Raw genomic sequence first — 23,821 nt, forward strand, 5'->3', positions numbered from 1 at the left:
GATAGATAGATAGATAGATAGATAGATAGATAGATAGATAGATAGACAGATAGATAATAGATAGATAGATAGATAGATAGATAGATAGATAGATAGATAGGAGATAGATAGAGAGGTAGATAGATAGATAGATAGATAGATAATAGATAGATAGATAGATAGATAGATAGATAGATAGATAGATAGATAGATAGTAGAGTGTACCAAGAGTATGCAACAGGGGAAAATAATAGGTGCTTTCAACCTCAGCATGTGAAATTCAATATATTTCTAAGTACAGAGGACAATAGACAGTCCCCAACCTTGTGTAATCTCCGATTAAAGTGACCACGAGCCTTCACAGTACTTTGAACAATCCTTTAGGTAAGCAGAAAAAATGTAAGTTTATGCTTGAACACAGAACAGATTGACAAAGCGATAAGCTATGCTACTTCTCCATTCACAGGGTTGGGGTGCAGAGAAAACCTATAAATCAAAGTGAAATTGCAGCAGATAAACATAAAGAAAAAGGCAGAGATTTGCAAATCTCAGAGCTGAATGGACACAAGTAAAACAATTCCCATTTACACTATGTATTTCATATATCTTTTAGTTTTAGGCTTAGCAGAAAATAGATCAAAACATACAAATCATTTGTTTGTTGACGCACCATGAACAATCTAATCCTGTAACATATTTTTAATTTTAGCGGGAACAGTTAAAAGCAATATAAACTTGAAAATAAGTTGGGCATGTATGTATACATAGATGAACATTACACTATAGAGAAAGACAACTGTGATTCAATCACCCTGACTTTTTTGTCTTTTGCACAATGGATATCATCACCAGTTTATTAATGTGTCTTTTTTTGGCAAAATAAACAATTGTGGAGGTAAGGAGGATACAGATGTAAAGCTAAAAGAAAGACATTTGGGGACTATAGATACTAGATTTGTCATAATAAACAATGCTTTTGTGTACAATGGACTTCTGATACATTTCATTTTTGAAGCCTCCTTAGATGAAAAGCACACCAGGTGACATATTTTGTACTATCCACAGGTTCCCAAATAGCCCCTGTTTGTTCTGTGTTTTTTTATATTATTGTGAAATGCTGTTCTTTGAAAAGTACCAATTCACACGCCTCCTTGTTTCAGGCCATTTATTTCCAGCACAACAAAATTATTGTGGCATCAAAAAAATAAACTGTGACATAAAGAAACATGGATTATATTACAATCAGGTCTATAAGTAGATCTAGCCTCTTACAGTGTTCTCCCCTTTTAGCCGAACAGACCACCCGGCACTTTTCAGTAACCACTGGGTTGGGTGATTACTGGAAAGTTGGGTCAGAATATAAGGGCCACCAACCGCCTACAGCTTCTTCCCACCCAGCCTAAAATAAAATTTGGGTAAGAACACTGCAAATGCAGACAATTCATTATGAGCAAATAAAGAAAATCAGTAGTTGTTACTTTTTGTGAAAAACGCCTCCAACAAGTACTTTTAGATATATAAATGCAAATGATTCCTGCTCTGTTTCTGTAAAAGTTGAGCTTGGCTCCACCTTTCCTCCTATTAGGCCTATTGATTGAAAATAACATTTCACTATTCCTTTGTAGCTGGTAAGTTGGTACTGTGGATAGTCAAAAAACCTGTTATTCTGCATTGTAAGCGAAGTGTGTTTTAGTGTGTTACTGCAACAAACATATCACAGTTGGTTTCAACTATTTTGAAAGTCCCAACATACCAATCCAACACGCTGCAATAAAACTTTTTTTGCACATAAATTGCTGGCATTGAAAGAGTGACCTATGACTAATTTGGCTGTATTGCAGTGGTTTAGCACCCCATTCCAAATGAATAGGCTGACTTAATGCAAAACATGTTACAATAGATTATGAACATGTTCATTAGTTCACAGTAATGCCTCTTCAAAGTCTAAACAGACCCCAATTGGTGTAGGAGAGCCCTGACATATGGTTGTAAGTAGGGATGAGAGAGAATGCCTCTGACAGTCTCGCAACATTTTCAACCAATTTTCCCAAATCCACGGTCCAGGTTCCCACGCTCCATGGGCTGTACATATCAATAAGTACAGCACAGGGAGTGTAAGAACCTGCTAAACTCATATGACCTCTCAATGGAGATTCCCCATTGAGAGGTCATAAGAGTTCAGCGTGTTTCCACGCTCCCTGGGCTGTATTTATAATTGATAAGTACTGCCCAGGGAGCGTGGGATCCTGTGGTCACAGCTGATTAGAGGCACATGCCTGATTAGAGGCATGGCGTACTATTAAACTTGTATGACCTCTGAATGGAGAATCTTCATTGAGAGGTCATATGAGTTCAGCTAGCCTGCGAACACAAACTCGTGGCGAAACAAGGCCGTTCTCGCTTACATTATGGGTAAGAGAGAACGTCCCGATTTGCCGGGGAGATCGAATTTAAAAATCTTGCTCGCTCATCCCTAGTTGTAAGGCAACAGGTGGAACTAAAAGCAGGAGCTGAGCAGGCATTCTGGGCTTTGAGTTGTATCAATATACAAGATATACAAAATATACATATGGGGAACTATCCTCCCAATAAGCCTCTATGGATGAAGGAAATGGCAGAAAAGTGCTGATGTCCTCCAGTGAATACTCACAGGAAACTAGGAGTGGGAGCATTGTAAACTAAAAAAGCATTGTAAACATTGTAAACTAAAAAAGCATTGTAGGTTTGAATATACATCAATAGACCAGGAAAATCAAAGAAAATATAGCCAATCAGCCTCTATGGGCAAAGGTAGGGGGCAAGGTGTTGGTAGGAATCCTCTTCCGGAGCATAATCTAGGCAATTGTGACAATTTTGGAAATGGCAGAATTTTACAGTGGTGTCACCACTACAACCACAGAAAGAGTTACCCAAATGAGGACAAATACTTAGTGACTTATATATAGAATAATATTAAATAATTTCTGTAAAGTCATACAGTAAAAGTTCTGTACAGTAAAAATGTAAAAGCCTTCTAGGAAATCAATGCTAAAGATGGAAAATTAAGAAAAACAATACACCACCACCGTGTCTATGGACAGTTTTGCCAAATCAATTCAGCTTATTTGAATTAAATTATTTTGTTACCTTTGTTCCTCACAGTCACTATAGAATAAGACAAGAACACATTATTTACTTGTCCCTGCAACATTACAAGCAATTTGGATAAAGGCTTTCTTGCAAACAGATCCCACATGTGTTCATTATGTGTTTCTCACCCTCTGTGAAGCTCACAAATCAATCTGCCAATAATTTACAGAATAATTTAAGGATGAGTTGGACTTATTCAATAAACTAGTGCAAGGGGTTATGCAAATGTGTACAGTAAAAAAGCTCCATTTTATTTCAGTCTTCTCAAGAGAGCAGATTAAAAGAATTTTGGTTGCTATGGCTTGTTGCCCTTCACACATTGCTTATTAATTCCAAGTATATAGTAGTTTAATACCAAAGCCCAACATTACATTTTGTGGAATAAGCACCATCTACCAAACATTAGTTTTTAATAGCCCGTGACCATGACATCTAACAACCTCAATAAAAATCTGTGTTTTGCAAATGATACAGTATTTTGTGAAGAGTTAAATCTTTTGGTTGTGAATTACCCCGGTTGAAATCAATTCAGTGAAAGTAACAATCAATGGGATAACAAATATCGCGCCTACAAACTATTGACATTTCACATGCAGCTCAATCCCATCTCCCCATACCAAAAACTGGTGGCAATTTTGAAAGAGCTCCATCAACTTTGGGTAAAAAAAACTATTTGCATAGAATTAAATGATTCACAGCAATCTGTAATCATTTTGCTGCTTTTGGAAACTTAAAAACCAACACTGGGATTGAATTCAGCCATAAATGTTTTGTTACTGTTATTGATGTGGTTGCAATTTTCATCAACAATTTACCAAAATTGTCCCGTTGTTTACAATTAAGAAACAATTGGATCCATGGTTGGCAGATTGCACTGGACCATTAGATTTCTAAAGGTATTTTTTTTAACAAAAAAAGGAAAGAAGGAATTAGAAATTGCTGTTCATATGGCCAACTTGAGATAGAAATGGTGAGCAGTCATCGAGGAATGGTGATTATGGTTTCACTGGAGTATGGTAAAACAATTTTTCAATGCAGAAAATAGAAATAAGGCTCATAAGCTGCAGAGATTTCCTAGCATGCTGGCACAACTCTGCAAATCTTTACAAGTACTTCCAAATACAGCAGAGCTCATTACTCCAGAATTTACAATGCCAAGAGATACCCAATCTGGTCACAGGAAGCTTGCAAATATTGTTCCCTGCTTGGGAGCACAGAATGCCTTTACACAAATAAAACAGAACAATACATCAGCTGTTGACCTCATTCGGAAATTGCTGTTTGCCTGGCCATTTTTCTGACCTATTGGTCTCTCTAATTTTGGTGCCACTGACCAGCAACAAGCAAGAGAGTCAGCAGATCTTTCTCTAGATATTATATAAGCTGCCATTTCTGATGTGGTTCTATATTATACAACTTGCCTGATTGTTATTCTGATCTTATACCTTTAATACCTTCTAAATCATTGACCCAACAAAAGTATGCAGTTGTTCAATATTTTTGTTGTTAGTATTTTTTAGAATAAGTTACTTATAATAAACGATAGCAGTTTGGCAATAGATCTACTTCTAAGTCAACAAGCTTTATCTGCAGACTTGTTCAAGTTAGTAACTCAAAAAACTGAAGAAAGGGGGTAAGCATGACTGCCTCATGCAGTGTCAGGAATCTTGAACCACAATGGCAGCCTCTTTGACTGTCACCAGATTTTTTATTGTATTTTTAATGGCACATGTTCCACAGCTTAACCTTGAAATTTGCTCTTTAAAGAGGACCCATCAGTACAGTTTGCACTACTGGGCTTGTTGGGCTTTTTAGGTAAATTTTTGAGAAATTCAGGACAGGTGTAATCTCTAGAGAAGACACTCCAATCCATTACAGGAGAATATTCCTTGAGATGAGATTTCGGCTGTTCCATAGGAGTCTTACCAGTAGGACAGTGAGGTCCTCTTTTTTCAAGTACTTTTGGCAAAAGGTGAGGTAGGTAAAATTCTACTTATTTCTTTTCTTGTACATTTTCCATTATTTTTATTTTGGGGGGGGGCAGACTATGTCTACTTTGGGGCATCACTGGCTCCTTTTGGGAAATGCACCCTGTTAATCAGAGGAAGGTGAAGAGACTGGTCACCAGGGGTGGGCATGCCGTGCCCTCACTTTTTTCAGGACCCCCGTATAGGCTCTTCCTGCGTGCTCGCCATGAAAAGCCTTCACTATTACCGTGCCCACTCTGCTTTTTTTACGACTACACCCCTGCTGGTCACCCAAGCCAAGATTCTGTGTACTGGATGACCAGTCACCTCATTGCTTCCCACTAGTTATAAGGGGGCACTTATATGATGTTAGGGTGCTTTGCACAAACCCTACTACTGGAGACGAAGGTCTTCATTGTAGGTGATGGCAAGTGATAAGGCCTCTAGAACCTCAAAGATGATATTCTCCCATCGGAAGGAAGATTAAAAAAGGGGGTTCTATAGAGGGGTGGAGGGCTGTGAAGAACACAGATAAAGGATTTGCCTGGAAATGAGCTTTAAGGACTCAATAGTACATTGAACTTAGTGATTCACATTATGTCTACAGATCTTTAACCAAATTCAAACCTTTTATTAACCCTTTCCTCATGCAGGATTCTGAGCTGATTATAGTTTAATGTAAGCACTTGAGGGAATGATTTTGTAGAACTTATACGAAGATCCTTCGGACGAACTGCGAAAGGGCCAAAAGCCAAGCTGATCATTATTAAAGAAGCGGCAGAAACAGAATGTTCAATGAATTCAAAGAGAAGCACATGGATTTTCCTTACCTGCTCGGTGTAGATGATGCTGCTGAAAGCTCTGCTGATGGAGTGATCCCTGACACAGTAAAAACATCCAGGCACTTATCCACAAGTAGACGACCCAAGACATTGCCCAGAGCATCGCCATTCTCTAAATGAAGCACAGACAAGAGTTATGATCCTGACCCTCCACTTAAGGGAGCTTCTTAATTGTAACCATTTGCAATATATATGAAATGACCTGGCTCGCCGGAACACATTACAACAGAAAGGTTAAGAACATACAGGCAGCCCAGGAACAAGGCGAGCAAGCATGGAAAGCTAAACCATTTAGCAGTGCAAAAAGCTTTCTTATAAACTGTAATTTCATGTCATCAATTGCTGACCTCAGATATATGAGTTTCTGGGTTTACGGTAGCCCTGTAATTTCACAGCTGTTCACGCGTGTGTCTGCTTTTATATCATTTTCAAAATACAAGTTCAATGCAATCATCATCTACAGGTATGATAGAACCTTGTTTTGAATTATTTGTTACTCTTCTCCTATTATTTTGCACTAATAATTAAGTAACCTAACTGAATGACATTTAATGTGTTTGAGCAATGTGTATAATAAATAACTGCATCTGCTATTTCCTGTCTACATGCAGTCTCCAGTACATCATTGCTCCAAACCGGCATCCTGATGGTGACAACCGTGCACAGGTCAAATAATTGAAATCTTTGCCAAGGGTGCAGGTGACAGGGGAGGCACGCAATTGAGAGACAGTGATCCCCCTATAACCCTAAAACATGCAGTCAGGTTATTGGTTCCCCCCCAAATTGACCTTAGACTGTGTTAATGACATATGACTATGGTAGGCTTTGATGGACAGCTTGTGACATGACTATGGACTTTGTAAAATGCTGCGTAATATGTTGGTGACAAATAAAAAAAAAGGTATTATTAAAAATAATAATATGTGATTCTTCATGGCAGCTCTACTCGTTCAATGGACACTGCATATTTAAAAAGATTAAAAGCAACCTCTGAAACGACATTAACATAATTAATGCATATATTGAAGTTTATTGATTGGGTGGTCCATATGATTATTAGTACCAGAGTATGGATATTCAATATGAATATCCATACTGAGTAATTGGTAACGTCGTTAATTTTCATTGCATGACACAGCCTGGGAAAGCATAGACTTAACCTTGCAAATATTTATCACCCCAATATTATAATGTACAGGCTCTATGTTGGAGACATGGCCAGTGGCAGAACCATATAGGAATGCCTTCCTCTTTCCCCTATGGAAGCACTTCCTCATTGACCCCGGTCATTGCCAAATCTTGCTCCCTGGTGATGTGAAGCAAAATCTTACTGGACTCATTAACAAGGGAATGATTTCATAGCGACTGGCAAGAGGTTTCTCTGCGATCCTTATAGGATTGATTTGTTATCAGGGTTAAGATCACCCATATGACATGGATTTAAAAGCCAAATGTATCTAATATAAGTTATTCACATTTTGCTTGTTGTCACGTGGGGCTGCAGACATTACAAAAATTAAATAGCCCATTATTGCATATTTGCACATCAGTTCAGAGCAGGTAGAGCACCAGTTCAAAATTTCTCATTGGGAGTGGTAGCTACTTCAAAAAATTAAGGATATGTATGGCATGCTCAGCAATGAAGTTCCTTTATAGTATATACTGGGAATATTGTTCCCACTTCAAAATAATTCCTAGCTATGCCAGTTGTGTGCATTTCGGGGGCTCTCGGTGTCACCAGGTTGGATAGCAGCAGAACCATAATAATCACAGCCAACACCTACTGGTGTGCTACAGATACCATTTACACAGTTGCATGCTGAGCACTGTAGTTCCACAGTGCTATCCATTACAATATACATTGCTCCTGCTGACAAAAATGAAGCCAGGCTGTGCCAGTTTCCCTGCCATGCAACATTGGTAGCTCTCTGTGTCACCAGGTTGGGTAACAGTAGAACTATTTACATTCACAGCCAACACGTACTGGTGCGCTACCGATAGTATTAACAAAGTTGGCTAATGTATTATTTTTAGCATAACCACTGCCGGAAAACGGAGAGCAACTCTGTAATCCATTAACTGATTGTGACAGCTGCCTGTCATCTACAGAGATCTTGTTGTAGAACAATTTCTCACTGAGTCACAAAACATTTCACGCACAATTCGAAGCCATGCCAACCCCTGGAATGTAATCATAATGAGCCTATGATTAGTCTATGATATACAGCTGTGCTGCATGTAATCTTGTGACTCAGATATAGTTTGAGATTATATAGGGTAAACAATCCCATATGAAATATTATCAGCAGGCAGGGGAGACAGCACTCATGCTGAACAGTCTCAGTATATCCAAGTCCACAGCTCCCCTCATCACCTGCTGGGATTTTTTCTTCTATCACCCAATTAATCAGACTTCAGACATTCTCCATATTCTCAGCCAATCACACATTCCTGCTGCTGTGTTTCCCTGTGCAGCCAGAGGAAAGTCATTCAGGGAGACCGTGTTCTGGGCACAAGGGGGGAATTTTGTCACTTGTAAGAAATTCCAGTCTCTGAAATGATCCAGGAGAAAATACCTAGCAAACTGCTGAGAAATACTATTTATATATATAAATACTCTATTCTACTTAATATGCTGTTTATTATGTGTATTTGCAACTGTGTATATGGGAACATAAAAGGAGTTTATTAGCAATGAGCACTACAATGTTTAACATACATATATAGCAAGGTCACTTACATAGAGCAATGGTCATAAATAAATATATATGGAGAGAGAGAAAGAGAGAGATATATATATATATATATATATATATATATATATATATATCGCTCTCTATATATATATAAACATATAGTATATATAGTATGAAAGCATGCAAATCCATCATATATTTTTTTTTACATTTTGGCATGCTTTTTATAGTGATACAGTGAGATGCTTACTATAGTGACATGTCAGCTTTACATATTTCTATATATTACTATAAATATATATATATATATATATATATATATATATATACCTATCTGCCTTATAACACCAAAGCGATGTGAAACAATAGTATCACAACCTGTGGGTCAGGGGTACTTAAAACAGATCCCACGATCAGATTCCTGAGGTTCCTCTATCCTGGGAAATACAGTATATACTGTATACCCTACTGGGGCACCACAATGCCAAACTAGCCTGTATATTCTTAGAACCCCAACATTCTTTAACTTGGATCCTTACTTAAATAAAAAAAAAAGATTGACCAGTGAACCATGTCTTCCAGATCCTAATAGATATATGAGTTTACTCTTATACAGGTCAATAAACTAAGTCTTGTTGATGTGACATCATCTTCATAGCTGGGTATCCAATGCCATCCTCATCATGCCCTTTCAATGCCCGCAGGTGCACTGGGGCAGTGTGTGAAGTTGGTCAATCACAAGTTGCTGAAATCTCAGTATCTAAAGAATTCTGTTCTTTAAAAGAATCACATTGCTCCTGATGAAAGGGAAGAGACATTAAGCACAATGCCTCCTGTATTTTTATCATCACACAGATAAACTATCAAACATCATCATGCTGCCTATAGCCACCCTGTAACCCTCCTATAATTTCTGATCAATAAATCACTGTAATCCTAAACAAGATTTCCATCTACTAAAGAGATCCTTGCTCATTCTTCCCATTTCTACACAGTGCTATCTGATGACTTTTAAATCTGCCTTCAACCCTCAAAGCCTCTTACCTGTATAATCCAGCCAGTGGCAATGAGTTCCAAGGGGGATCATTGGAAAGATCTAAGACTTTTTAAAAATCCATTTGCACCAAAAAAATGTAAAAGCCTTATTCATCCAGCTTCCCAAATAGTAATCTTCTTCCTGGGGATTAGAAGGTGCTTTGGCTCTTTGTATCACTCCACTATTTGCACAAGAGGGAAGAAAGACATCACAGCCTGGACTGTGTTGTCAGGAAAAGTGGCCAAGATTTGGAAGGTGGAAGCCTTGCTCATACTTCCACCCCTCCAGCTTTAAATCATATTCCAGCCTTGTTGTGCAGCAAGCATTAGGAGTTGCTCCTCTGCGCAATGGCAATAGGACAGCTTCGCTGCTTCCAGTGTCAGTGCAGATCCAGCAGCCCAGCCTATATTGTGAGGCTGCCTGTGACTACTCTGAGCATTCCTCCTTAAAGGGAAATCTGCCCAGCCTCTCACAGCAAACTTTCATTGTCTCATTACACACATCGATTTGTGTTGGTTCAGGACATTTAAATTCCTTGGAAAGATGTGGTCTGTTACTTGCAATGTGATGACCACATGACAGATCAGACTAATAGAGCATCCTAATTCTAGCATGGCATGAAGCTTGATGATCTGACAGTACATTAATACAGGGACTGGGCTGTGGCAGATATATCATTTATTTTTATAGCTGAGGAAGCAGATGTTGTGTGCTGCAAGATTGCAAAAATTCCTAAACTGCTGGGGAACTATAATTGCCAGCATGCCTGTTTGCAACCTGTAAAATACATCCATTTTTAATGAAAGGATTAACATAAGCATTTGTCAAAAAAATATTTGGCAAAATGGTATTGCAGGAACGCAAATGGAAACGTATCTGGGTACCTGCGCAGGAGCGAATGCAAAGGCTAAGTTAAAACTTGTGTTGTTTGCTTTCTAAATATGGTTAAGATTGGACCAAATGTGTCCATTCATTCTCCTTTTATTTACCAGATGGTAGGAGGCGATCGTGTTGGTTTTTTGGACGCTGCATGTAGCGTCCAGAGGCGGTTTGCTGCCCTACCACCTCCATCAATTAAATTGGTGCTGCCTGCAAATGTTGCTAACCTGTGCAAGTGTTTGAAAGCATTTATCAGTCTTTTAATGAATGGTTACAATACAAAAAATGGTTTTCAATGCAGACTGTAAGAACTCTATTACTAAAACAGGGATTCTGACTTTCCTTTAAATATTTCTTAGTGGAAATTAATTATTAATATTGAAGATAGCACAGATTCCCCGTTTTTTTAAATACAGCCCTAATCAGCTCTTTCAGAATTTATTTCAGGCATTGTCTGAAACCCGTCCTGAGCAATGCTTGGCAGCCATCACTGGATGTGAATGAACACATAAATTGGCTGCAAAAAGACTGCAAGAGGTCATCAGCAAGTTTTAATAATTAATAAGTAATAACAAGGTAAAAACTAAAAAAATGGCATACAATGCTATAGCAAAATAAATGCAAACTTGCTGTGGTCATTCATTGCCCTTTTGGTGCTTTTTTAGAGTCACCCATAGTTACATAAGGTTTGGAGGAGGAAGACCCAATGCTTTTAAAGAAAGGCGGGGGGAACAACCACTTTACACAATGTTTGTTTGTTTTGTTTTTTTGGATGGAGATGGTAACCAGCACTCCACTAATTCTTTTAAGCGTGGAATCACCACTGACCACTTTTGAGAGGGGAGCATAATAAACACCACTAAAACTTCATGAGTGGAAGTAAGGTAACCACCATAGAAAAACTATCACTGACCACGGTGGAGTGAGTATGACTAATTTGCTGACCACTAATGTTTGTTGATAGCATCCTAACTCTGCACATCTATCTAAAAAGTATTCCTTCCTATCCATTAAGGGGGCTAATGTGCTCCAGATACAATGCTTTATATTTGGTGAGTTTGTCCTTGCACAAAGGATGAGGTTAAAAAAAAGCAAATTCACATTATTTTGTTCTTTTTGTATCATAGATGAAGACTCCTGTAAAACGCTTCTACACATACTCAGCTCAGAGTTCCCTGCACCAATACCATTTTCTCAATTGTGATCCTGGAGAAAGTATGGCCATGGATCATTGCCTATTTGCTCTACCCTAAAACTGACTCTAGTTGCATGGGTGGTCAGACCTCAAACTCTCAGCTTTAAAGATGTTAAAAAATATATGACAGTATTAGAAAAGAAAAATTAACAGCAATACAAAATAATTCTGCCTTCCCATTACAAGCAAATATAAATAAACCTTTCTGTATTTGTCATATACTTGAAATCAAGTAAAATATTTATATAGACAGACTTTAGCTGGTCTGTATGGCTAACTGGGTGCTTTACGTAGCCTACTGGAAACAGAAATACATGGCACTGCCCACATGTAATCCCTAGTCTCCATAAGTGAAATAACTTAAATCCAATGAATGAAAAGGCCAAGCCATGAACCATTTAGATAGGGAGGAAAGGGCTAGATTAGTGGTCACCAACCTTTTGGATGTCACAGACCACTAATTTCACGGACTCAGGATCGCGCATGCACAGGGGACCGTGTGTGACTCAAAGGGGAAGAAACTTCCTCCATAGTGACGTAATGATGCCAGAACCGGCCCACTCTCCCATCACAGGTCTGAGCCTGTGCGGGTTGTATCTCTGTTGTGTCCACCGCCCTGAGCCTGTGATCCATATGGGAGACATGGTCCGGGGCTCTAGCCGGTGCGCCTGCTAAGTGGGGTCCTTCTCCTGACTTCGCTTGGGGGAAGCACCAGCCACAGCCTCAGACCACCAAAATTTTCCCGGTTTTACCAGTTGGTGACCTCTGGGCTAGATGATGCTGGATGTCCTTCAGACAGGCAACGAGGTGGTTCTATCTGACTTGTTGCACTTTCTAATGCACTTTATGATAACCTTACAGTGTGCAGAAAAGAAGGATAAGCAATTTCAGAAAAGAAGGGGGGGAACATGTGCAATAATAAAGGAATGATACATGTACCCTATTCCTGCGATTGGTAACAATTTAATCTCCCATTCATCTACATTCTGTGTTCAACCAGAAAGGCTTGATAAATCATCGCAATGTGTGGTCACTGCAGCCTCAAGAATTGGTACGAGCGGTATAATTTTTACCTATAGCTCAAATCTATCTGTGCATTTTATTCTTTCTACCATGCAAAACTCAATTAAACTTTTTGTAAAAAAAGTCAAGAGTCAAAAGTGACACAGAGCTGGCTGTATGCACTCTGCCCTTAACTCCATGGGCCAGCATTTAGGCTTAAGAACTGAGGACTGTATAGTGAGTAGGCATGGGGTGTCATATCTTTCCCATACCCAGAAGAACTGGATATTTCTCATGCTAAATGGCAGCAGGATTATACTTTACATTATCTTTCTTTTTGCTGGGTCCGGTTGTGAAGACCATTCAGCCAAAACTGCATGTTATGCTGGTCTTGTTTGGACCCCTCTGCTGATGTCATCATACTGGCACTGTAATTACTACCAAATCATCAGCCACATCATCATGTGAAATTCAGTACTGGAGAGTATAGGATCAAATTTCTGCATTTTTAAAGAACCATGGATAAAATAAGGTAAGCATTTTTGTGTACTAGTCCATCCAAGCAAAGATTTTTTTAGAACAAAGGAAGCTACTTTTATTTTGGTAATGAGTAGTGTTGGTCAAAAATCTCACTATTCGATTCGACAGCTATTCGATCGAATAGTGAGAAATTCTCTGGGTGATCAAATGCTGAATTTGAACACCATTGAAGTCAATGGTGAGGGAATTCAGAATTTTTTTAGGGTCTTTTAAGGTCTGAAGGAGCAATCAGATTGCTCTTGCAGCCCTTAACTAGTTGTATATGTTCTTGGATAGAGTTTCTCTATGCAAGAACATAGGGCACTACAGGTGATGAATGTGGACCTGAAGCCTGAAGTCCCCATTCATCGCCTATAGTGCCCGGAGATCCCGCAATGACAGTAGGATTCTCATGGCTGCACAGCCGGGGTAATCATAATGTAATTTTTTGAAAACCTGTAAAAAGAAAAAAAAAGGTATTTAAAAAAAACACAAACATTCAATAAATTACTTTAAAATTATTTTTGTTTTTAAACACATTGTTAACATATTTTTTTCCTGAATTTTTACCGTCGAATCCCGTGTTTTTCGGGTCAGGTGTATCAGAATTCGAACAGCCATATTTGGGTCAAATATAAGGACAACCCAAATTCGAACACCAAGACTAGTAATGAGTCTGAGCTTTAAAAAGCTTCACTGTACAATTGTACAATGTTAGCTCTACCTAGAACTCAAAGTCATGCTGAGGGTGGTAACAAGCTATGGAATGACAGCGTAAACAAATGTCTGGATTCAGAGTCGGTTTGCTGCTGAGGATCAGGTTCCAACGCATGCATTGATCAGTTTTACATAAGGAAATGTAAAAGGATTAGCTGGTGGCACAGTGACTTGGCGCCAGTATCCTCTGATACCCAGCTCGCAGCCATTCTGTGATTAATGGCTTGTGTTATCTTTTCTTCCTCCATTCAGTAAGAACTCTTAGCACTTCTCTGAGCCCCCTATTGGCTGCTTTCTCACTGATTTGCAAAACTAATTCATTCTTAAGGTTAAATTATTCAGCATCTTTGCTTGATCTCACTGCTTTTTGTGAGCTTCGTGCAGCCAAACAGATCATCATACATAGATTTCTTAAAGCGGATGTAAACCCAAAGTATCAACTAGATATTGCATGACAAAATATGTAAATCAGTTTCTTTTATGGCATAAATGATTATGCCCCTTTTTAATTACAATTTTGTAGTTTGACTGCTTGACAGATTTCCTTAGCTGCACTGGCCAACTCTATATCCTTCTTCGTATCAGTAGGCATTCCATGTGTCTGCATGCCAACATGAAGCAGAGGTATACAAATGAGGGTGAAAATGGTGATTTCATATTTCTGTCATTGAAAATAATCTTTTGTGATTGTTTCCAGCAACACTAGAATGAACGCTGTTTAGATCTTTGGATTGGGGAGGAGTGAAGAAGAATGGGAGACACCCAGCAGCATCTTCTTTCATAGAAAATTACAGTGGTTGATCTAGTTGCCCTGCACCATGAGAAGCGTTGAAAAATGGCGGCACACACATGCTAGAATTTTTTCGATGATTATTAGTCTTGGACGACACATCAGGTATGTGTATGTAGCTTAAGGCAGTGGATAAGCTTCATCACTGTAAAAAAAAAGAAGGCTTCATTTTTTCTTTACGACTTTTTCACTTTAGGATTTTTTTTTCTTAATATTTAACCCAACTAGTGCAAAAACAGTACTTGCTGCAATACTTATCTCCACCGTGATGCTCCGTTATGCAGGCTTACTAGTTCGGTAGTCACAACTCCTTTTTCAGGTTTATTGACACCCACCCTTGTGCACACATAGTGTTGGGGGTCATGTACTTTGCATTCATATAAAGAGTTTCAACACAATCATATCAAGGATTCTTTCTCTATCACCAAAGACCACCCAACACCAAAGCAGATGCAATGTGCCAGATTTATTAAAGCTCTCCAAGACTAGAGAATCATGGCAGACGGGTGATTCAGCAAACCTTAAATGAAGTCCATGACTGAAAACATTTTCCAACAGATCATGTATTACCCAGGTTCTCTCACGGTAGTCTGTCATCTGCAGTCTTAGAGAGTTTTTATAAATCAGGCTCAAGGAGTAAGAGAACATTCTGCAAGTCATTTAACCAGCCAGAATATATCTGAACAATGTAGGTTAATAAAAAAATGGGGGTCACATCCAGGGGGAAACATCGGGAAAGGGTGAAGAGAGGGTGGCGTTGGGCTTTTACATTCTATCAAAGAAATTACTTTATGTATCACCATAAAAATCAACAGTGACATAACAGCAAAATAAGCATTGACGCCAATACAGCTTTATATACTTTGTCTAGTATTGTGTTTCAGCACCAAGGACAGCGACTAACATGTGTTAGGTAAAGCTGCAAAAGAATTCAGCTCAATAAATTTATTTTATAAAACAATAGAAAAAGTCAGTGCTAGTGTATAAGGTGTAGCAACTCTTAGCTACCAATCAGATTTAAAGTCCATCTAAGCTGACATTAAGATGACATTTAGTTTGCTAAAACATTGTGTGCCATAAATAATTGCCATCTTTTTTTATTTAATTTATAAAATACTCTTTTTACTTTTTTTCCTCCTTTTTACACCTCAGCAATGCCGATCTCATCCAACCTCTTTCAGCCGCTGCATCGTTCTGCTCTAGAGCTGACTGCACATCATTGCTCTTGCCCAGCTTCATGATGGGGCTCCATGCATCTGCAATTCTGCTGTTTATAGGGTGACAATGCAAAAAGGAATTGTTACTGCATTACCTGAAGTGTCCAAAATAAAGATTGTCTTAGCAGGAACTACAAGTATTATTTTAATAATGCCTGGATATTAAGTACAACTTTTGGAATTACATTAACATAATTCATATGGAGTTCATATGGAATATGAATGTTTTAGGGCTACAAGGCTTGTTTTCCTTGATTAAGGCCTCCCAAAACTAATTTTGAAGTTTTTGGAAAAGGTTGGAGAGTAAACTACTTGATCCTTTCTTATGTTTGCTGAAGACTCTGTTGAAAAGATCTCATAAATGTTTTATCTTGATCATGTTTGCACAACCTAAACAGTGAATAAAGCAAAAAAATAAACAGTTGGAAAAATAAGAGATATTTTTTTTTATGGTCTTGTTTTTGTAAAGGTAAAGGTGTTTTCCAGCTTTTCAAGCTTCTTCAGCATCTTAGGTGGACTTAGAATGCACGCAGCAGTTTGGATCTTAAGTATTACAAGAACAAGTCCAGTTGAATGTGACTAACTGTTATTAAGATATACAATGAATGAATCTGATATAAATGATTAACCTTAACAGACGAGAATTATTATACATTCCCACCTGAAATATTGACCATTTGCTGTCTTTGAAACTTTCATCTAGCAAACCTTGTATGAGTATCGAGTTTCTGGTTGGGTTTCTTATCACCCACCAATAACTGTGCTTCCACTCAGCAATATTTACATCAGTACTATATTCTACATGGAACCCCAGTGCTTGGTGAGAGTCTAGAAATCAGATACTTCTGGAAGTGTGTTGGATGAAGACTTTTCTCTGGTCAACAAAACTCTTGAAGAACAGATAGTGGCCAGATATGGCCAATTTTATCTGCCAGATAGTGGCAGATAAAATTAATTTTTATAGAAGAGTTATTTTGCCCATCTATACATTTAAAAAACGTATATGTTTTACGTATATATATTATATATAAATAAAATTATATACAATGGCCTGAAAGAATGAGAACCTTCACAAATACGAGGTATTATAATTTCCTGCCCAAAGGAATAATTTTTGCTGTCTTTGAGAGCTTTAATACCCAGGGTATTCCCTTCTTTTTTAAATAAACATTAGGTGAAAATCATGTTTCTGGTTGGGTTGCTGGTCACCTACCAATCACTGTGACTCCATATACCAATCTCTACAATACTACTGTGTCCAGTACAGGTAACCCCAGTGCTCAGTGAGGGTCTAGAAATCAGACAACCCTGGAAATGTGTTGGATGAAAATTCTCTGATCATTGAAACTCTTGAAGAAAGCAAAGACTATATGGACAGGCAATTGGAATATGTTTTATTTATAGAAGAATCACTTTACTCTACAGCTACAACTTTGCCTTCACCTGGAACAAGCACATATAGATTAAAATTAAGGCACTCTTTTACTCTTACTCTTTCGTACCAGGCCATTTATTCAATAACAGTAAACCAAAGTATTGGGCCTGAAATCTATTTCTTTAAAAATGTAAAACAGCAGACACAGCTCCCTTGGTTTTTTCGTCATATGGTTCCATGGTTTAAGAACACATGGGCTACACTATAATAAGGTCTCTCACTATATAACAATATGTGTAATGTTCAGGCTATTTTTCTGTTCCCCAACCCATACGGTTCTATTAACCTGTCTAAATGTGATGGATGAATGGCCCCTATATCATTCTAATAGACAAAAGCATCCCTGATACACCTGCCCCACAAAGCCTTGCATTGATTAAACACTAGTAAATTGTAGCCATGTGTCATTTTTTTCACATTGGAGAATACTTAGCCTGAGGTCTATCCCACCACGCTCTGCTGGTCACATTACAAGCTAACATTCATATAATACTGCCCTTCTGACAACAATCCCTCTTTGAAAATGACTAATTGTTTTCTTTTATCCCTGTATAGCTTGGACGATAGTGTTTCATATTTTTAATTAGGAACTGCTGCACCTTTCACAATTGGGGATGTCCTAAGAGCTTCATAAAAGGGACCATTAAGTAGAGTAATTATCCATATTGAAAATGTCTCTGAATAGGAAGAGATTGATCTGAAGACAGCTTTTGTTGAAACCTCAAATTGTGGTCTAAACCAATGTTCATTGACTTCAGAAAATTGCTGAAAATTGGTAATGGTGAATTTGTTTTAAAATACTCAACTTATCCTACCTTTATTTATATATGGATATATGATCTCTGCCAATCATTCCTGAGGAAGCAGCTACAATTGCTGCGAAACAAGTCGAATGAACACCCTCCACTGTACAATGAATTTGTGAGAGATTTTCTTTTTGAAGGGGTGATTTATTTTTTTAAAAGTTACTAATAATATTAAGATCAATTAACCATAGCTATATTGATTCTGGTCTATTTTTATTGTAGCACACTGTTTTAAAATGGTTGAAATAAAATGTTCTTATATGATTTTATACCTATGTAAGCCCTTAAAGTCACACATTTCTGAACCCCTCTGTCCTTGTTCTTCTGAAATACTCCTCCATTTTTGGGATGTGGCTTTTTGTTCTTATTGACTTGATTGTTTAAATAATTTGGGGCCAATACCTTGGTTTATACATAACCGTGTTTGCTAAGTTTGTAGTGGGCTTCACGCTTCCTGTTGTTAGCTGACAACAAAACCTCTGCTGCATTGAAATTCCAAGCAGAGTTTTTAGTACTGCCTAAGTTCTCCCATGCTGAACTACAAATTTAATTGGAATGGGCAGCGCAATGGGCCATATTATAATATAGTGAATATTGTTCTATTGAAAACACAGTACAAAGCAACATATAACACAGTGTTTGCTGAGCGTTACACTGTTGCTCATTAATAAGGTCCAATCGGTATTCCGTTAAGTAAATGATACCAATAATGAATAGTAACCCAATGCACCTTGGCATGTCTTGTACCACATTGGAAACCCATGGACATGAGTGCGCTAACACAAGGTTTTAGTAGAACGAGCCATAAGCGTATAAATATCCTTCTCCTGCATACGGAATAGAAGCCTTGTATCTGTTCTTTCCATGTATTTTATGTCCCCACTTTACAATTTGCCTTGAGTCTCTTTTTAAATACTTAGATAAGCAAGAACAGGTAGAATTCTAAATATATATTTACATCCCTTTAAATGCATCTGAATCCCTTTCTTCAATAAAATTGTTGCAATAAAAATGTTTGCTTGTAAGCCTTAATCTGTTTTTTGAATTTCTCAAACATTTAGTAAACCATAACTTGTCAAATGTAAGCGTAACAATACTGTTATTAGATAATTTCCCTGACAAAGCCATGCATTTACACAAACAGCAAGAAAACTTCCACCACAAAAAATGAAAGGCAGGATTAGTGCACATTCTCCATTTTATAAAACCACCGGGGAAGAAAATAATCAATGGGTGTGTAATTAAATTACATCCCACTCTCATAATCCCAGCTATACTGGTTAGTGGTAGCATTATTTTTTTTAAGGGCAAAGATACCAGGTTGCATAAGAATAAAGGATTTTTTTTTGTAATAAGTATAAAAAGAGAGAGAAGGTGTTTTGTGTGGCCGAAAAAAGAAAACAATTTAATGTGTGTATCAATATCCAAAATATTATTTACATAGTGAGTACAATAAATTCAAATAGGCAAAACAAATATCATGCATATAATCGTTCTAGGTACAAGTAACAACGTCATCAAATGCTAGAACAGCATGTTTCAGTATTCTTGTTCACTTAATATACAGTGAGCACAAGACCATTTATACAATTAGACAAAGAGCTCCAGGTACAGTTAAACAAATAAACCCAAAAAGGAGGAAAGGTCACATGTCCCGACACGTTTTGCCTAGTAAGGCTTCTTCAGGGGTAATGAGGAGACGATGAGCATACTATAAAAATAATATTAATAATAATAATAATAATATAAATGGTCAAACAGAGGTAGACAACTCTATACGAGTATGTGCGTATGTATAGATCAGGTTAGTTCTTGTAATCAGTAAAGGAGTAATCCCACAAAAGGATATTGGTTGCTAGGTTTATAATGTTTGAATAAATAGTAGTACTTACATATTATCTTACTTATTTGAGCATAGATGGTAAGCAGTTGGATGCAACCTTTAGGAGGGTGGAATGATCCAAACAGAGATGGGATTATGTGATGGCCTAGGGAAGGTATAGAGAAAAGGTAATGAATTTCCATGTTTGTATGTGTCAGTTGGGTTAGGTAATAAGGTAGGCACTATATTAAGTACTTACAGAGGTTAGGATAGGCCAGAGTGCCTGACTGTACCAGAGATTACCAGATAAAAGGAATTTGAAAGATCAATTGACATTCAAAGTGAAAAACCCAAAATGTATTTTTTCTTGTTGAGTTAAAAGTTATTTTCTAGAAATGATCAGCCCATTATTTCAGAATCACTTTCACAGCAGAATGTTTCAGCTAAATGTTTAAAAAAAATGACCTTTAACTTCACCATTTGGTTTTTCTGCGGAAAATGCAACTATACCTCTTCTATTTTCAGTTTTTGTCAGCCAGTTGAGAGTTGCCAACTCTCATTGCATTCTGATGCACTGTATGCCATCACAGTAGGCAGCAGTGCATACATAGGAATATCATAAATGTTAGGAAAAGAAAAGCAATGCAAAGTCTTTTACCAATGCATTGTATTAAACTCAACACGTGTTCCTAATGCATACTATCACACATGTTTTAAAACATTAACATGCACTATATGGGGTACGTGATAACCTAACACGAGGTTCTCAACCTTTTTAACATGAGGAACCACTTAAAAAACTTTCAGGTCTTCAGGGAACTCCTGCTATAATTACTATATCCACAGCTCACAGTACATTAGAGTGATAGCCAGTTGGAAGAATGCCTCTGAGTAAATTTCATCCATACAGATCATAAAAGATCATTGGTGTCACCTAAACCAACCTGAGAACCACAAACAGCTCATTGCTCAAAGAACCCCCAGCAACCTCTGGAGGAACCTGGAAGATCCAATGTGCTTTTGCCCTGGAGATCTGGGTTACGATGGAATCTTGTTGCACACAGTGCAGTTTAACTCTCTGGGCCTTGATACCATGGGACCTTAACACAGTCTATATTAAATTTTTCAACTATGCACCCCTTTTTAAAAGGATAAAGCAAAAAATATCTGCTTTGCCCAATATCCCCTTATGTTCCATTAGGATTTCTTCATTTTCATAGATAGTTTCAGCACAATGCAGGCACAGTTGAATTGGGCAATTCTGTTCACCTCTACTCTTTACCACTACATCAAGTTGCCGTATGAAATATTGTTATCAGACAGTGAATAGTGGTATAAATCTCCAATGGTTGGTCAGGTCCATTGCACACACCAGGCAGTATTATTAGCGGTCCAAGGGGTGTATTGGACCTCTAGGAATTCTGACCACTAAGCTCCTTTTAAAAGTAGTGGTCTGGATCCCCAGTGTGCTGCTGGTACAGAGCAATTTGTACAGAGCAATGTAATTGTAAAATCATTTTAATGTATTAGGAAAAATTTCAAGGCACATATATTCTCTACCTATTATGCATGCTGACTGTAACATTAATTTACATGGCTTCAATTATGCTTTCAATTGCTCATCATATTTCCAAAACATACTGATACCTTAGGCATGGCACCCGAATGTAATTTTTGCCTTCCTTGTCCTTTTCTTGCAGCAATTTGCCACCTACAAGAGATCTACTTTACGTTTGCTGTAGCTTTTTATCAGCAACAAAAAATAATTCTGTACTTGTTGTGTTTAAAGTTCAATTATCTTTGGTGTAACATATTTTTGTCTGTATTTCTTGCTCTGTTCTAATTTATAATATGCTTTTCGCACTGCATCGCTCTTCTCTCTCTGTCAAATGCCAAGATAACCTTTTGCACATCTTTTTACAAGCTTGTCAGGTGCTAAAAATGTTCTGTGCCTTGTGACATAACATGTGTTTCCACCTGTCGGCAACCTCCGGAGAAATCCATGATATCTCATCAGACAAGCAAAGTAGCTGCTGGCTAGTTCTGTACACGCTATATTTTAAAGTGGACTTTGCAGTCTGCAGTAAGTAAGGGCTATATAATCACCCCTTCATCCACCATACTAGTTTATAAAATATATTACTAAAAATAGGAAAACACCTACCTTGGACTTCAATCTTATAAGAAGGAGCACATGTATAGTGCAAAAGCGTATTCCCATATGTTTTGTGATTCTTCATACTAGGTAATATAGGATGGTGGGGGTGGATGTCTCTGTATAATCATTACTTGCTGCAGACTGCAAGGTTTGCTTTAGGAATCCAAATGTGCTTGCAACATATCATATTTAGAGACAGAAAATTAAAAGTAGGTCAATACAAACTATGAGTGGCTCCTAGTGGGCTGAATCATGTTTACAAATAAGCCCTGTCATTGGCAGAAACAAGTCAGCAGGCCAGCCTATGTCAGGTGAGAAATCAATGCCATAAACATTGAAGTTCTAACAAAGAGATTACATATGTGGCCTACACCTTGGTGTGTTCCTCGGGAAATCGGTATAAGTTTCTGGAGCAGTGGCAGAGTCATCTACTACCTGGAATCACCACCAAAGTCATCTTCCATTGATATCCTTCTTAACTGACCACCAATACAAAGGGGCTTTTCCACTTACCAGCCACATAAGGTTTCACCACACACTCCACAAGTGTAGGAGAGCTTTCACGTTCCACCAATATAAAGGTGAACTACATTGACCACCAATGTAGGGGGCACTACACTGTTCACCAATCTAGGAGAGCACTACACTGTCTATGAAAGTAAGGGTGATCTGAAAGGACCACCAATGTAAGGAGTTATTTACACTGACCACTATTTGTCATACTAACTGCTGGTTCCTGCAGGGCTTTCCGGCAAACTGCCCCGCAGCATTCCACACCAGTCTTGCTTTCTGTCACTGTCCTAATCGAATGGTGAACTGGCAAGAGACAATACTATTAATCCTTTATTATCATTTAACCTTCATCAGCCCTAATTACCTTTCAGCTTTTTTATATTTTATTTTAACTAAACATAATGTATTCATTTTTTTCAGTTTCCTCAATTTAATAGAAAGTTGATTAGCAAAATATTTAGGAATTTTTAATATTAAAATGTATTCTTTTATTTGGTTATTGATAAATCATTTTTATTTAACACTTACTAAACAAAAATACATCTTTTATTTTATTATCTTTTGTCTATATATTCCATAAGAAATTGAATACTTTTTGCAAAACAGTATTGCCAAGAATCTACCCCCCCAAAAAAAATGTGATAATTAGTTATCTTAATTATAACGTTATCACTAAATACTCAGCTTAATAGTGGGATTGTTCTGATCCATAAGGGGTATAAAGGTACAAGAGCTGAAATGGTTAATATAAACCTCTTGCACTGATAAAGCAAGCTGCATTATTCAAATATATTTCCCGATAAAGGAAGACACCAGACTCTCTAAACCAACTAAATATCAGACGTTTTCTTCCACTAGAAAAGACATAGAAAGCAATTTCAGGTGAACTGCTGCCGCGAAAGCGTCGCTACTTTCAATCAGTTATATCTTTTATCGGCAATCTTATACTGTATTTGCATGAACAAAGTAATAAATGAATAGAAATAAAAAGCTGTTCTGCCGACAAGTACATGCAGATGCCAGCATGGTCTTATTATCTCGTCCCTTTAATAAATTCCAATGCACATCTCTTCCAGACATCTCATAATAACTCATATATATGTACAGACGTTTAATATC

General features: G+C 37.7%; 1 protein-coding gene and 1 long non-coding RNA gene across 3 annotated transcripts in view; one reads left to right on the plus strand and one right to left on the minus strand.

Moving 5' to 3' along the window:
* Nucleotides 1–10,224, minus strand: part of TAFA1 (TAFA chemokine like family member 1) — a 228,065-nt gene extending 217,841 nt beyond the window's left edge. The window contains exons 1-2 of one of the 2 annotated variants that reach the window (XM_072420789.1): nucleotides 9,658–10,224; nucleotides 5,906–6,029 (exon numbers count right to left, since the gene is read on the minus strand). In XM_072420789.1, coding sequence (XP_072276890.1) covers nucleotides 5,906–6,026 — 121 coding nt within the window. In that variant the 5' untranslated portion in view covers nucleotides 6,027–6,029; nucleotides 9,658–10,224. The remainder of the gene's footprint in view (nucleotides 1–5,905; nucleotides 6,030–9,657) is intronic. The other variant, XM_072420788.1, reaches the window with a different exon arrangement.
* On the plus strand, nucleotides 4,789–16,890 carry LOC140337195 (uncharacterized). Its single transcript, XR_011922001.1, has 3 exons — nucleotides 4,789–5,085; nucleotides 14,659–14,856; nucleotides 15,904–16,890. It is a non-coding gene; the product is annotated as an uncharacterized lncRNA (long non-coding RNA).
* Nucleotides 16,891–23,821: the final 6,931 nt, after the last annotated feature.

The sequence above is a fragment of the Pyxicephalus adspersus genome, chromosome 8 (assembly GCF_032062135.1).
Source record: "Pyxicephalus adspersus chromosome 8, UCB_Pads_2.0, whole genome shotgun sequence".
Lineage (NCBI taxonomy): Eukaryota > Metazoa > Chordata > Amphibia > Anura > Pyxicephalidae > Pyxicephalus > Pyxicephalus adspersus.